Raw genomic sequence first — 17,190 nt, 5'->3', positions numbered from 1 at the left:
CACCTAGAACCCCCCCCCCCCCATCAGATTGAAGGGCAGCCCGGGAGCCCACCCCTGGTTGCCCCCGCCGGCACCCTGCCCGGCCAGCACCCTTGCGTGCTGCCGCAGGAGCTGGCCCTTCTCTTCTGGTCTGCCCGCTCCGTCCAGCAGATTCGCGACCAGCTCTGGACCTCGAGGGAGTGCAGCAGCACTCCCCCCTCCTCCTCCTGCCAGTCAGGGCCCGGAGATGGGGTCCCAGGCCCCCAGAGCTCATCTTTATGACACAGGGGCCTGGGTTTGGGGTGCCGGGTCCCCTAGGGGCATGTTCACGGGAAGCACAACATCACCCCCAACTTACGTTGGTTCTTCCCGTCGGCACAGGGCATACCGGGACCCAGAGTTGAGATCCCGAGCCACTCCCCCTTCTGAGTTCTTCACGGGGAGCGCGATGCGCTCCCCGGCTCGGACTTCTCCCGCGAGGGGGGTTGCACGACAGCGCGCCCCCCTCCTCTCTTTCGCCGTCATCAGGGCCCGGAGTTGGGGTTCCCGGGCCCCCTGAGGAATTCTTTGCGGGAGCGCTAAGGCGCTCCCCCTCCCCCCAACATCACTGGGGGCCAGGGTGGGCTTCACTTCTGCTGGGGGGGAGCCCCCGGGACCTGACCCAACCTGGGGACATGTTCTGTACCGGCGGCGGAGCCCAACGCGCTTCGTCGTCAGTCCTGGCAGAGGTCAAAGGTCGCCTACCTTCTGGGGGCGTATGTCAGCCCCCAGGGTACTGATCTGCACCCTTTTCGCCTCTTCTTGCTCCTGGTGACGCTACCCAGCCACTGGGAGTACTTTCCTTCGCCCTTCTGGTCTCCAAGAGGGTGCACTCGGCAGGAAGCGGTCTTCACCTACTCCCTGCACCAGCCTTTCAACTGGCTCTCCTCCTGGGCCTCTCTTCTTCCTGCGCAGAAGCCCAGGCTTCTGCTCACTGGTCTTGGACTCCTCTCCTGGCGCTATTCAGGATCCTGGGACAGTCAGGGGGTTCCTCCTTCCAACTGCCAATGACGCCTCGCTCCAGGACCCTCTGCCTCAGCAGACCGCACCCCAGAGAGAGCTCCTATTCCTGTTAAGTTCTTTTTAAGAATTGAGAAGGAGGCTGGCAGGAGGTCTCTGTTTGCCCCATCACACAGCGACACTACCTCTCTGCCCCTGCTCCCTCCTTCCTGTCCAGGCCTCTGGGTTTGTTAAAAATGGCGTCGTCCAGGGGTTTCATGCCACATGGTCTCAGAGCCCCTTCCCCCTCCGTGCTGCCTTCTCCCTTGTGCAGCTTGGTGCCTAGCACCAGGTGACAGCTGCTGATGGATTACCATGTAGCTCCACCCATCTTCTCTTCTTGGAGAGGAGGCCTTCATCCTTGGAAGGAAGGTCATTAATCCAGCCTAGCAGGGTCAGCCCAACCAGGCCCAGGCTATGGGCGGAGTCAGAGCAATAGGACAGTTCTACATGACCCAAAAGCAGTACAAATATGACTTTGGACTCTGCAGAATACTTCTTCTCACACCAGTTTCAGTGGACTCTAGTGTATGTGTGGAATTTGTAGGCCTTAGGAAAGTGAAAATGTGTGTATATATATATATATTACCTACTGGCGGTCGCCAGTAGGTATATATAGTTAGGATTTTTTCTCTATGGAACTTTTGAAAATTCTATGTCTAATAACTTTGGCGTTTGTGGACGGAATCGGCTGAAATTTTCAGGAAAATGGCACATTTAGTTTCTGAGCAGCCCCTGAAAATTTGGGGGGGTTCCGTCAAGGGGGGGCCGAGAAAAAAGGGGGGTCCCAAAACGCGTTTTTCCCATTCATTTTTCCATAGGGCCTTTGGCCTCACTTTTAGCTCGAACGGCTGAATGGATTTACACGAAACTTGGCAAAATTATAGGGACTGTTAGCCCGATGTGCCTTTGCTTGGTCTCAATATATCTGCTCCAGTGGATTTTGAGAAATTAACGTTTAAAAAAACAGATATATCTGTGACAGCGTCCCAGATAGCGCACCAGATCGCGTACTTTTCGCGTAACGGAGCTTTGCGTAGCGAAGCTGATTGGCTCTCCGGTGTCTGTCAATATTCTAAACAGTCCGGTGCGGCCGCCATCTTGTCTCTCGGTAGGATCGAGAGACAAGAGGAGGAGAAAAACGAAGGGGGAATTTAATGAAAGAGGGCAAGGTAGATCCTTCTTGACCCCCTAGGAATGATGTTGGGGTTATTAAAGGGTCCCGTGGGGCAAATAATAAAAATTAGATTTTTCGCGGTAGAAGCGCTTCTCGGTTCGCGAACCGGGTCGCAAACTGGTAGCGAAATGTGAATTCGCCATTTTGTGTTTCGATTTAATTAAATTACTAGGTATAAGGGGGTACGGGAGACGTATCCTGACCCCTTATGTTTTCTGAGGGTGGCTGAGGAGGCTCATATATGTTGATACATGTCTTCCAGCGGCTGTGCGTGAGCGTTTTTTTTTTTTTGCTGCGTGACGTCTGTTAACGTTCGATTCGATGGAAATCAGGAACTGTTGACCGCCATTTTGTCACTGCGATTAAATATTTTGTTAAAAATAATTGTTATAAATTAATCCTTATTGATAAACATTGTCTGCGCCATCTTGCCTTTTTTGCAATGCCACACTTTTGTTGAGCACGGCAGCCATTATACATGCCTTGACCAGACCCACTCTCTGCACGCCGCTGATCCTCAGCATGGCTTCCCACCCTCGCAAGCATCTCCCCCACGCACTGGTCACCCCCGCTCTCTCTCTCATGCATGGGCCAGAAACCTCCTCCCATCTGCGCTGTTCTTCTCTGAGAATCACACCCTGTGCCCGCCCGACACCTCCCTTTCACCCTATTCACTACCGCACCCTCTGACACTCCTCTTCCTCTGTGTCCGATTGTCCAGGCCGGTCCCAGGCTATCACCTAGCCCTGCAGGTGTAGTTTATGGCCCCAGCTGTAGAGAATCACCCCTCTTCAAAGGAGTTACAGTAGATCAAGGCCCCCACCCGATGAGATCCGTCACACCACACGCGTTCCTACTATCTGATAACCATCCTGTATTGTGCTTGGGGAGGGGATTCTCACTGTGAGGGTGTGTGGGTCCGAGCCTGAAGCGGAAGATTCCAGGGATGCCTCTTTGTACATCAAAGTTTTTACAATTATGTGTCACATTAAAAATATATAGCACTCCAACAAAGTAGTAGGATTATAACATTTTAATAACTTATAAATATATACAACGCAACAAAAACAGTAAATACATTTAAACATTTTTTTAAAAAAGAAGCAACAATGGTCAGTAGCTGTGTTTTGTGCGAATAGTCCCAAGGCAGCACAACGTGCTGAGTTCTGGACGGCACCCAGGTGATGTTACCTGGGTGCCGCACTGGTTTTTGGTATCCTACAATGCAGCTCTGAAAAACGGCGTGGGGCGTCCCGGGTGGTGCAGGGGGAGGCCTCGTCAGTAGCGGTCTGTTGTGCGAATAGTCCCAAGGCAGCAGAACGCGCTGAGATGTGGATGGCAACCAGGTGATGTCCAGTAAGTTGCCGCACTGGTTTTGGCATCCTACAATGCTGCTCCGAAAAACGGCGTGGGGGCGCCCCCGAGGGGGTCGTGAACGGCCCTCCCCAGGTGGAGGCTCGTCTGCTGCACTGGGGCGCCCCTTTACCGTTTCAGTTGCCATTCCGCCCGCTTTTGCTACACTGTGCCTCATCCTCCATTCAGCTGTTTATCGCCCGCTCTTGCGGCTACAGCGTCTCGCTCACCATGTAGTTGAGTTGCGCCCACTCTTGCGGTGCAGCGATAGGCGGCTGCTACAGGACTCTTAAAATGGCGGACGGCTCTTCGGATTTGGGCCTGGTCCACTAAAATGGCCCTGGGACACCTTGGAACTCGGATGTCCCCTGAGCCTTGAAGATTTTACAAAAGTCTTGAGGGCCCCCGACTCCTGCAGGCTTCCGGTGGGGAGCGGCTGCCATGATTGCTCGCGGAATTACCACGACGGAGCCACGAGATGGTGGTGCTCTCATGCTGACGCCAGCTTCAGTCTGAAACATCCAGAAACAAGGTGGGGCTTTCATCGTTTGGGAAAAAAAAAATGTTTTAATCCAAAGAAAAGTGTTATTTTTAGGTCATATGATCAAGCCTTCTATCATTAGGAAACCAAAAGTAAAATGAACCAATGAAAAGTTTTATAAACAAGTCACATGACCTGTTATGCTTACGTTACGCACTGGTATAAAAAGCGTAGAAAATCCGTTGGCATGTGAGGCGGCGTCAGTAGCGGACCGATGTGCGAATAGGCCGAAGGCAGCACAACGCGCCAAGATTCGGATGGCACCGAGGTGGTGTTCAGCAAGTTGCCGCACTGGTGTGGCCATCCTACAATGCTGCGCCGAAAGTCGGCGTGGGGCGCCCCGTTGGCCTGTGAGGTCGCGTCAGTCAGTGGGAGCTGTTTGAGAAAGCAATGTGATGCTGTGCGTCGCCCCCAAGATGAAGGCTCCTCGGCTGCAGTGGGGCGCCCCTTGGTGTTTCACTCGCTATCCAGCTGAGTTGCGTCCGCACTTGCGGCTACAGTAGGCCGAAGGCAGCACAACGCGTCGAGATCTGGATGGCACCGAGGTGGTGTCCAGCAAGTTGCCGCACTGGTGTGGCCATCCTACAATGCTGCGCCGAAAGTCGGCGTGGGGTGCCCCGTTGGCTTATGAGGTGGTGTCAGTAGCGGACCGATGTGTGAATAGGTCGGAACCAGCACAAGGCGCCAAGATCCGGATGGCAAGTCCTGGATGTTGGGTGCCATAGTTGAGAGTTCTGAGCAGTGCTTGTAACACTGTCTGAAGCTTATTTGCAACTGCTGCAGCTTCACTATTGCCCTGGTGTGGCCAAAGATCGCCCATGACATAGGCGGCCGGCTCCCGAGGTCCGGCTGAACTTTTTTCCTTTTCCTTTCTGCATCTTGTCCCACAATCCGTTTGACCTGAAGACACGACCAGGTCCCTGAATATGTGCAGGGGGACGCTATTGATTGAATCAAAATGGCGGCTTCACACAAAGCTGACTCAAGCGTTGCTGGTGATGCTATACAGACAAAAACTGGTTTTCAGTTTGTACATTCTTCAGGATTTTTCCATCCAAGGCTGGTTGAGAGTTTGTCGAACAATGGCTTTAGATCTTGCCCTCCCCTCTTTTGACTGTTGGTTCTTGTTGCCTATCTCTTCTGTTGTCATTTAACTGAACCTTTTTTGACTGCCGAAAGGGGTTCTGGTCCGACCGCTGGTTGGTGGAGACATTTTGACTATATCCTGGACCTGCCCGGCCTCGCCCAAAATGGCGCCGGTATAAATGGGACTCGTAACTCCTTGTTGTGTACTGGTTGAACAACCTTGATATCACGAGATACGTATGCAGTTTTGAAGCACATGGCGGGCGGGGACGAGAATTGATAGAATATTTCGACATCCTTATTGATATTAAGTTCTGATGTGTTATTGATTACTGTACTATTGTAAGTTCGAATTAACGTCACCCATGGTACTTGCCCGCAAATGTATATCTAGAAAATTTTATTGTAAGTGGCCCTGTCGTATTTTAATTACAAAATGTACGTCCACCGATTCCGCAACTGTTAGACACCTTAGTTCTTGCAACCTAATGGCCCGCTCGTTACGTTCCTCTACAGTGTAAATGTTTCCTCATCATATACGATTCCAGTTTGCTCCGTGGCCGGCCCACGTGGTTATAGGCCCGTATTTGTATACTGACATTTTCACAATAAAGGTTTTTAAAACAAAACATGGTAGTAGTATTTACATTGGTAAAGTTTTTAATTTTAGTCACTGTTTTCGAATCAGTAAAAGGCAAGTGAAATAAAGCAGTCCAATTACATGACGGATAAAAGGTATAATACGCAGGAACGCAGTTAAGATAAATGGTCAAGGGCTGTTGTGTTTTTTACTCCTGCAACATAAAGTGATCGATAAGAATCTGATATTCAGGCGTATTGGCGACTAAGACAGCAGGCCGAGCATCTTTTGCTCAACGGCTCCGTCATGGGACGAAGAAACGCCCTTTTGCTAGAAAAAGGAATATATTTCACTTGCAGGACAGTTGTAAATTTTCCGGGAAAGTACATTAGCCTGGAACATTATAACATATATGTTTAAGAAAAAATAATGTTTGAAAGCAATAAAAAGCGTAATTTTTAGGTCATATGACCAAGCCTTTCATCATTAGAATAACAAAAGTAAAATGAACCAATGAAAAGTTTTATAAACAAGTCACATGACCTGTTATGCTTACGTTACGCGCCGCGCCCCGGATCGCTTCCAGGAAGCTGCGCTTCGCGCACCGGAGCACTTCTGGGTGCGCTAACGCGGCGTGTCATATAACGCATTACGCGACAACGTAGGTCCAGAATATAGTCAAAATGTCTCCACCAACCAGCGGTCGGAACACAACCCCTTTCAGTAGTCTAAAAAGTTCTGTTAAATGACAACAGAAGGGACAGGCAACAAGAACCATCAGTCAAAGCGGGGAGGGCAAGTTCTTCCCTACCGGGTCACGTTGGGGCGCTACCGGAACTGATCGAATTGGTAGTCTACAGTGTTTCTGGATGTTTCAGACTGAAGCTGGCGTCAGCATGAGAGCACCACCATCTCGTAGCTCAGTCGTGGCCATTCCACGAGCAATCATGGCAGCCGCTCCCCACCAGAAGCCTGCGAGAGTCGGGGGCCCCCCAAGACTTTTGTAGAATCTTCAAGGCTCAGGGGACGCTTTCGAGAATGGGGCCCAAGCCCTAGCAGACAAGCGTCCGAGTTCCAAGGTGTCCCAGGGCCATTTTAGTGGATCACGCCCAAATCTGAAGAGCCGGCTGCCATTTTGAGAGTCTTGTGGCAGCCGCCTATCGCTGCATCGCAAGAGCGGGAGCAACTCAACTACATGGTGAGCGAGACGCTGTAGTCGCAAGAGCGGGCGGTAAACAGCTGAATGGCGGAAGAGGCACAGTGTAGCAAAAGCGGGCGGAATGGCAACTGAAACGGTAAAGGGGCGCGCCACTACAGCGTGTCTTCAGGTCAAACGGATTGTGGGACAAGGTCCAGAATGGAAGAGTCATCAAAAGGCAAAAAGTTCCGCCGGACCCCGGGAGCCGGCCGCCTATGTCGGGGGCGATCTTAGGCCACACCAGGGCAACACGACTTGGGGAGGGGGCAGGAGCCAAGCGCCCCCTCCCAGTCCGCGCCACCACACCGAATGTTGAAAATCTGAAGCCATCGTTCTACAAACTCTCAACCAGCCTTGGATGGAAAAATCTTGATGAATGTACAAACTGAAAACCAGTTTTTGTCTGCATAGCATCAGCAGCAACGCTTGCTATCAGAGTTTTTTGAGTTTTATGCTCGATCGATTGAGCTAGCCGGATCAGGCAACAAAAAGTATAAAATAGTTATGTAAATAGTTATTTAATAAAATGTTTTACCCTGTTACTTTGCTGGTGTGTTGTATATATTTATAATATTTGCATAGAGTTTATCGTTATTTTGGGCGGGGTGGGTGGCGGAGCCGAGCTGTCTTGCAGCCCTCATGGTGTGGAGCTCAGTTCATCTCACTATTTTCGTATTTCTCATGAAGGGTTGTTCCTAATGTTTCTATTTTAGCGAGGTCAAAAAGAGATCCCATTAGTGGCCTACTGATTTTGCTCGATTACTTTTGTTTTTTTACATGATTTTTCACTATCTGCAAAGACTAAACAGAGTATTGCGACTTTGTGCTTGTTTGTAAATAGAGAATGAACCAAAGAGAATCAATTCTAAAACAGTAAATGCTTGGATAACAATCAATCAAATGGAGAGACAAGCAGGCACGACGGATTACAACGGGGGCAAAGGCCTGCGTTAACTACCCTTCACTATCTGCAAAGAGAGAGTACTACTAAGAGAAAAGAGGGGGGGGGGCAGCGTTCAAAGCACATCAGCGTGCATAAACACGAAAAAGTTTTTACCTATCACGTACTTGACATTTGACAGCTTTTGATATTTGCTATTAAAAAACCATTGAAATTCACTGAAAAAACCATAGGTTTTAGCCCATATATAGTTAGGGATTAGCATTTACAAAACCTTAATTTACTCGCACAAAACCATAGAAATTCGCATATATAGTTAGATGCAATAACTATATATCGCGCACCCGCAACCCACTGCTGATGATGCCACATATTACATCATTCATGACATGGTCAGTGACATCACTGATGACATCACTGATGACATCTCAAATGACATCATTCATGACATGGTCAGTGACATCACTGATGACATCACTGATGATATTTCAAATGACATCACCTGTAAAATCACTGATAACATTTCATTTGTCATTACTGATCACATCACTGATATCATTCATGTGATAATACGATCAACCTCTTCAGACTCTAATATAACCTTAGATACAATCAATGTAAACAGACTCTCACAGACTGTCACTCATCCATGGAGTTACTCACACACCTAGTCAGTCATGCAAAGAATCAATCACACCTCCATTTCCTCAACTATACAGTCATACACACCTTACTTAATCAAACATATACTAACACATATTTACTCTCTTATACAATCCCTGATACAATTTCACAATGATCCATACAGCCACTCACACATTCACTGGCTCTTATGCACAGTTATTTATATATGTCAACTCTTACATGTACTGTGTTTTACATATGTAGTTACTTTGACATGTAGCACTGAGATATCCAATCACTCACCAATACACTCATGCACACAGTCAACCGCCCATACAGCTGTTTTCACATGCACTTTTGAACCCATACATCTACTGAATCAACTGCTCACACATCTATGCACAGAGTCACACACCTCTCAGCCACCCCCACACACACACTCAGTCTCCCATACAAATATTTGGGCAACCAATCAATAACCCATATAGTTACTCATATAGCTACTGATCAACACATGCAGCAGTTTACAGAACTACAGTAATAATGATGCACAAATTAAGACAGTTTAGTCACTAACCCATACACTCAGTGAGACACATTTAATCATTCTCTCATACAGTCAGTCATGCACCTACTAAATCCTTCATCCAAACACTTAAACATCCACTCATTCTTCAATATGTAAGACATATTTTAACTTTACAGAAACATACAGTCACTGGATGTTGTCATTTGAGATGTCATCAGTGATGTCATTTGAGATGTCATCAGTGATGTCATCAGTGATGTCACTGACCATGTCATGAATGATGTAATATGTGACATCAGCAGTGGGTTGCGGGTGCGCGATATATAGTTATTGCATCTAACTATATATGCGAATTTCTATGGTTTTGTGCGAGTAAATTAAGGTTTTGTAAATGCTAATCCCTAACTATATATGGGCTAAAACCTATGGTTTTTTCAGTGAATATATATATATAGTTATATATTTTTTTTTGCATTGCTATTGCGTAATTTTGCACAAAATTGGTTTTATAGGCATTTATGCCGATATCTGTTTTAACTCAAAAGTTTCATTTCTTTAGGAGTTTTGCACAATCAATGAGTAATGTTGCACAAATGCAGTTCGATTTTAAAGCGTTTATGCAGGTATATATAAATTCTAGAATGTGATGAATTTTAGAGTTTTTAATCGTTTATAAAATGATGTAAATGAAATGATTTTACACATATTTATTATTTATCTACTATTTATGGCATAATGTTGTTATAAATAATGCATTAATGCGGAAATAAATGAGGATTGCCGAATAGTGAAACCGATAAAGAATGCACAATAACCTGATGTATAAGTTATACTGCATACTCAAGTGGATGGACACATTGTCATGAATAGTATGTCTTCACTTTCTAGAATCACGTAGTGAGAATGGTTGAAAAAAACGAGTGTTTAATGTGGAAGTATACTGCATTGTCGCTATGTGATCAAGGTTACTTGCTAACCGAAACGCGCCATGCCAGAAAGAACCGTGTGAAGAGATAATAAATCTTCCTGAATACTTACCTGCTGCTTGTTGGTCCGTTATTCTGTGGTCCAAAAACGCTGTTTGCACAAGCTGCAAGGAGATATATATATACATATCCCCATAGGAAAATAATGGAGTGAAAAACAGTAAAACACACTGACTTTCCCTGGCATGTTTCTGCCCACTGTATCAAGCCGATTCCATGTCACACCCAGCTCTGCATAATTCCTGCCACACCGTTCTATCTGCACCTGCTCCTTGGTTGAGCACGACAGGAATCCCCCCCTGCGCAGCCCCTACATGTGTGCGCACGCATCTACACATGTGTCTGCATGTAACCAGTCTGGTGCCCCTTACTCCAGCTGCTGCACAGCAGCCTTGTCAAGCTTGGGGGACACCAGTAAAATCCACATGCAGTCTCTTTAATCATGAGTTCACTGTGGGTGAGTCCCAACTTATGAGGCTTTCCCACAGAAAAAGCTCCACAATTAGGTGCTCAAAAAGCGAACAATCAGGGCGGCTCAGATGGTCAGAACCACCTTCTAACAGTACCAATTGTGGAAATAAAGGTTCGGTTTTAGTAAAGAACACTGGGAACCTGATTAGCAGGGAACCAGTGCACATTCAGTCAAAGTGCTTCAGAAATCAGGCAAAAAGTGGGGGTAACCATGCAAAAAGGGGCCCTTTCCTATAAAGAGTGCTGCATTAAAAAAGCAGGGTTGAAAAAAGGAGAAAAATGGAAGCAAGAGATAATTTTTTTTCTAACCATAACTTTGGGGGTGGGAGAGTGAGACACTGCGTCCCACGAAATGTGCTCACGGCGCATTTTGAACTAAGAAAATGAACTTATGAATGTTCAACTTACCATAGTAAACATTTATATCGCTGATTCGGATTGGATGACTAGGATATATAATCTGTGAATTAACTTCATCAATTTGAGATATCACGGATCTCTTCACCATCTGCGTACTATTGAGAAACTACTACAAAAAGCATTATTGCCTTGAGGAAGCCCTATTCAGGGTGAAACGTTTTGGCTGCATCGGCACTTCGCTTTTATGATTCAAGCAACTATTAAAAAACTTGACAAACCTCATTGAAGAGTCCGGATAGATCTTGTTTTGTTTAGCATTTGTGCTTTTCTACTTTTGTGCTGCCTCTCTGTGCTTTCTTTTTTGTAAAAAAGCAGGGCTGCCTGGGGAAGGACAATGGTGCAGAGAAATTTGGTGATTCACTGGGGTACCACAGCACGGATTTGACCAGGTCCCTACGAGGATGTCATTGAGGGCCTCATTAAAGTGTAAAAGGGGTATATTATTGATCTGCAAATTAGAGCACTTTAGTTAGAACATTAGTTTTGATGTCCCAGGTGTGAAGCTGCAGGTCGAGAACCTCGTCCACCATCAGCATATCCAGCTCGAAGGAGGCACTTTTCTCAGTAGCAGGGCTCAGAGGTGAGACTAGGTTGGTGTCAAGGTTCTCTGGTATGCTAGAGATCCTCAAAACAGTTTACTTCATGGTAGGGTTGCCCAAGCTAGTTTCCGACAAAATACTCATTAACAGAGTCTGTCCCAAATCAAGAATGTAGCGTCTGAGGCCTGTCTTGTGGAACCTGGATGTTAAGCAGCTCAGGTGAGCCAGTCAAAGGCTGCGGCTCTGTAGGCACCAAGTACAAGTCGAATTCAGTGTGGCGTTAAGTCAGAGGGCACAATAGGTTGCGCCTCGGCCTCTGCAATTAAAGGAGTCTGTATGAGGGTTGACGTTACTGGAATCTGTGTGAAGCATGGAGGATCGTCAGAAGTGCAGACAACCACACCCTAAAGCCCTTCAAAGGCAAAGTTTTGCAGTTGTCTCAGATTGCAAAAAATACAAAAAACAAACTTCATTACAATACACAGCAGCCCCTAGAAACTCAACCAGCTGCCTAGATACATAAAAAACCGGTGTCCTTTAAATGTCAACTACAATGGACCATTCGGTCATAAGCTCATGAGGAAATAATCTATAGTAATAGATTACTCTTCCTGAATGAATTGCAGTTCTGGCACAGCCATAAGCATTTCTCCAAAACATAACAGGTTGTAACCAATTACCAAGAATCGACATATCAAAACATTTCCTCTTGGCTTTTCTAAACTCTTGGCAGACTTCAAAATGAGAATAAATAGGACAGAAAGGAAGTGCAGTGTGGACATTTATCACGGCAGCAAGTGTGCAAGGTAACTGGTTGCAATTTCTTTTATGTTCTATGAAAACAAATCTCAAATGTTGAAGTTCTGTGAATGTTTGATTACTAACATTAAGCCTTTTTGGTTCAAAGACAGAATATTAAGCTAATCCTAAACTGCAAGATTCTACAGTTTCACTTTCCTAAGGCCATCAGGCAAATTCAATTCATTAGTAATGACTAAGAGAAACCTAAGCATGTAGATTCAGGAGTCAATTAGGACTTTTATTCAAGACCTAGTCAACTAGAAGCTCAAATAATCACTTCTAATTCAATATCAGAAGGAATGAATTGAAAGAGATAGTATATATGAACTGCCTTATTTTATTCACTACACAAGGTAAAAATATTAACTCCAAAAACTTAAATTGTACTCTTGAAAAACGTGCAAGATCAACTTTACTCTTTACTGCATACATCTGTTATTCGGTTTCATTCTCTGCAGCATTCTTGAAAATGTGTGGTTGCAAAAATTACAAAAAAAGAATTACCCTTTTCTTTCTTTGCAGTACATGATTGGGTAGCAGCTGGTGCAGTTGCTTTCTTTTTACATGCATTGCAGCAATTTTCATGTCCATCTCAAACATCTTGCTGTTTATTGCTTGCCTGTAAACTTGAAGTAGAATAAAAAGATGCGGTATTCAGATACAACTACAGAAAAAAGGTGAAACAAAAAGGCCAAAACGCCTGTGCAGGTATTTCAAAACTACACAATGTAATTTACAAAACAAATAAATCACCAAAATACATTAATTTCAATGACAAACATTTTATTGCGACAGAGAAATGAACTATAATGAATGTGAGAAAGGATAAGTTACTTACCTGTATTCCCACCCATGCACGGGGACCCCGGAGCACATCTAAAATACTACTAATATATATATATATATATATATATATATATATATATATATATATATATATATATATATATATATACACATATATATATATATATATATATACATATACATATAACTATAAATACCTACTGGCAGTCGCCAGTAGGTATTTATAGTTAAGATCTAGCTACCATAGGAAATCCGCAACTTTCTATTGGGAATAACTTTGGCGCCGGTTGAGGAATCTGCGTGTAATTTTCCAAAATTTAGGCCCGCTCCTTCCCTGAATGTTTCGGGGGGAATCGTGAACTGGTGGCCGAGAAAAAAGAGGGGTCCCAAAACGTGTTTTCCCCACGAATTGACAAGGCTACAGCCCGAACCGCTGTATGGAATTACACCAAACTTTGCAAAATGTAGGGACTGCTACGCAGATGTGCCTTTACTATATTTGGTAAAAATTGCTCCAGTGTTTTTTTTTTTAAATTAACTTCGAAAACACATATATATATATAGGCGCGCTCCAAGCGCTCACCTGTACGCGTACCGGGGAGCGCAACCGGCGAGCTACGGGAGTGCGCGAGCGGAAAGGTGATTGGCTCTCGGGTGTCTGTCATCATTCTAAACAGTCCGGAGAGTCCGCCATCTTGGGTCTCTGTAGAATCAAGACACAAGAGGTGAAAATAAAAAGGGGGAAATGATTATAAGGGAGCAGGGTAGACCCTCCCTGACCCCCTAGGTTTTCTGAGGGGGGCCTAGAAGGATTTTTAAAAAAAAAATTTGCGGGGTAAGTGCTGGGTGTGTTCCCATGTACGCTTCCCGGTACGCGTACCCAGAGCGTACCACAGGGAAAAACAGTGAAAGAAAATAGTGTAAAATAAGAATTTGGATTGCTTAGAGGTAGGGTAGCTCTAAAAATAGCCGTTGTGTTATGTGGGTGATTTAAGTACCTACAAGTAGGTACCGATGCAGAGTCTAAAATTCAAGAGAAAGACTCTGTTCCCCTCATCTGAGAAATGTACACCGTCTCCTCTGTAGATATCTTGCATGTTGTAATGCAATTTATTGTGGTATATGGAGCTCATACCATAGTCTCTCAGGAAAGCAGAAACAGATCCTTTTGGAACCCCCTGAGAAGGTCTAGGGGGTGAGGGGCACTCTACCCTGCTCCCTTTTCACGTTTTGAACTATTATATTTCACTCTCTTCTGTAACTACACAAAATGGCGGCGATAGGGTGCATCAGAGACCGACAGTGAGAGAAAGGAGGCAGGAGATGAAGAAGAGATGTCAAATACACATTGGAGAAAATATAGTGGGAGAAGTGAAGTAAATATGAGTAAACTTACTATGTAACATAAAAATGTTGCACTCTATACTATAAGTATCACATTATACTACAATCATTTCCCTACTACCTCATAAATTAGAAAGAAAAAAGAATATGTCAACTAATTTTTAATTTGTAAATATTAATTTATTGTTCAGAATTTTCATAATTTAATAGACCTTGTAGCATGTCCTCATCTGGAATTTCCTCTTCAATCATATGATCAGTATCTCCTCATGAAAAGTGTGCAATGATGATTGTTGGAATTCTATTGTATCCAAACATTCGATAAATTCTTCGTCAAGAGATTCATCAAAAAAATCATTTAGGTCATCTCCTCCTTGAGATAAAATGTCATTATTGGTGCTGTCAATAGCCATGACATTTTGAATTTCAATAAATGTAGTTGAAATTTCAAAAGAAATTTCCTTGGTCTCCTCATTCTGATCCATTTTTATTTCAAATTTCTTGCTGTAAATTGCAGAAAAAAGTAATCACTTTCATTTATCGTTTTTAGTAATACATAATATAAAAGTAGCTTAATCAAGTATTTAGTTCTTTAAAATTAATTGGTAGTGTATAGTATCAGGCAGGAACTAGAAATATAAAGCACTGCATGTGACGAAGCCTATCTTAATCCATAATTATAACAGAATGACTGTAAATAGCTAACAGAAAACATTTTCCAAATTATCTTAAAGTGTACAACATAGTTCCCCTTGCAAATTAACAACTCACCTTTTTGAAAGTAGGAGAAGAGTTAGTACGTGTAATTCAAACTCCAGAAATTGAGCACCCAAAATTCTCCTCTCAAAAGTACCTCCGACAGGAGTATCACAAAATGGCCATGTTTTCCTCTCATTTAAGATATATACATAACCAATCATACTTCATCACACACAAATTCAAAACGAAAGTAACATTTTGATTGGTTCTAAATATCAATACTTTCAAATGTGTTTTCCCCATGCAATTTTCCATAGGACATTTAGACACGGCTACAGCCCGAACGGCTGAATGGAATTACACAAAACTTGGCAAAATGGTAGGGACTGGTACGTAGTACGGCCTTTTCCATATTTGTTTAAAATTGCTCCAGTGGTTTTTATGAAAAGCAACTTCAAAAACACATATATATCTATAGGCGCGCTCCGAGCGCTCACTGGTACGCGTACCGGGGAGCGCACCCGGCGCGCCACAGAAGTGCGCGAGCGGAAAGCTGATTGGCTCTCGGGTGTCTGACAACATTCCAAACAGTCCGGAGAGTCCGCCATCTTGTGTCTCCGTAAAATCGAGACAACGGAGGTGAAAAAAAATAAGGGGAAATGATTGAAAGGGGACAGGGTAGACACCCCCTGACCCCCCTAGGTTTTCTGAGGGGGACCTAGAAGGACCCAAAAACTTTTTTTTTGGTAAATTCGTGGGGTAGGCGCTGGGTGCGTTCCGTGTACGCTTCCCGGTACGCGCACCCTGAGCGCACCACGGGGAAAAGCACTGTAAAAAATTAGAGTAAAAAAATAATTTAGAGTACTTAGAGGTAGGGTAGCTCTGAAAAGAGCTGTTGTGTTATGTGGGTGTTTTTTGTACCAAGTAGGTACCAATGCAGAGTCTCAAATTCAAGAGGAAGACTCTATTCCCCTTATCTGTAAAATGTACACCATCTCTCCTATAGATGCCTTGCATGTTGTAACGCAAGTTGTTGTGGTATTTTGAACCCATACCATAGTTTCTGAGGAAAGCAGCAACAGATTTATTCACATGTTTCCTTGCTTTCTAAATCTGTGGACAAAATTGGTTGGACCAGTTCCATTTTTGCCTTTGGCTTATATTAGAAAATACCAAGGCAGTTTTTGGAAAAAGTGACATCAATTGCCCAAAGATGTCCTTTAAAAGCATTTCCAGACCTACCCCAGTCAAAGTGCCCAGGTCATTGCCACCACAGTGCACAATTAAGATGTCAGGGTGTGGTGGATGCATAAAGGATTTTACCAAAGGTATCAATTGGTGACTTCTCAATCCTCTCTGTCCAATCCACATAATGTCCACATTTGGTAAGGAATATGCTACTTACCAGTATGCATCTGTTCTTGGCATGAAGGGCTGCTGACATTCATATCTGTGCATAGATCGCCGCCTAGTGTTGGGTCCGGATGATTGCACATTGTTGTCCTGGAAGAGTCTTCGAAGTATCACGAGATAGGTGGCTCCTCCCCTGGACTACAGTGCGCATGGGCATCCTCTCCATCCCCAGATTGTTTTTCGCCATTGTGGCAGAGATGGAGTGTAATACTGAAAGTGATGACCATGCCTGAAAATGCTTCTGAGAGCTGCAGCTGCGACAGGCACCGGGGAGGAGGGCGGGCGATATGAATGTCAGCAGCCCTTCATGCCAAGAACAGATGCATACTGGTAAGTAGCATATTTCGTTCGAGGCATGAGGGCTGCTGAATTCATATCTGTGCATAGAATAAATAGCAGTTTCCTCCTTACTGGCGGGTGACTGTGCCAGCTGCAGCAGTCTGAAAGCGAGTCCTGAGAACAGCCTGTCCTACAGCAGCTTGCTGTTTGGAGTGTACATCTACGCAGTAGTGTTTGGTAAATGTATGTATAGTGGTCCATGTGGCTGCTCTACATATGTCCTCTAGAGGAATATTACCCAGGAAAGCCATGGAGGCCCCCAATTTGCGTGTGGAATGCGCTCTAGGGGGAACTGTTAGTGTGCGTTTAGCTTTCTGATAACAGATCTGGATACATTTAACAATCCACCTGGCTATACCTGATTT

At 44.7% G+C, this 17,190-nt stretch overlaps 1 protein-coding gene across 1 annotated transcript in view; it reads right to left on the bottom strand.

Annotated features, from left to right (window-relative positions):
- The window catches only part of PAPOLA (poly(A) polymerase alpha), an 829,479-nt gene that overhangs the window by 348,330 nt on the left and 463,959 nt on the right, over positions 1 to 17,190 (bottom strand). The window contains exon 16 of the mRNA XM_086937747.1: positions 12,728 to 12,849. Within this exon, the coding sequence (XP_086793873.1) occupies positions 12,728 to 12,849 (122 nt within the window). The remainder of the gene's footprint in view (positions 1 to 12,727; positions 12,850 to 17,190) is intronic.

This window comes from Lissotriton vulgaris, chromosome 9, assembly GCF_964263255.1.
Source record: "Lissotriton vulgaris chromosome 9, aLisVul1.2, whole genome shotgun sequence".
NCBI lineage: Eukaryota > Metazoa > Chordata > Amphibia > Caudata > Salamandridae > Lissotriton > Lissotriton vulgaris.
The sequence above is the reverse complement of the archived record's forward strand: the minus strand, read 5'-3'. Positions and strand labels throughout refer to the sequence as shown.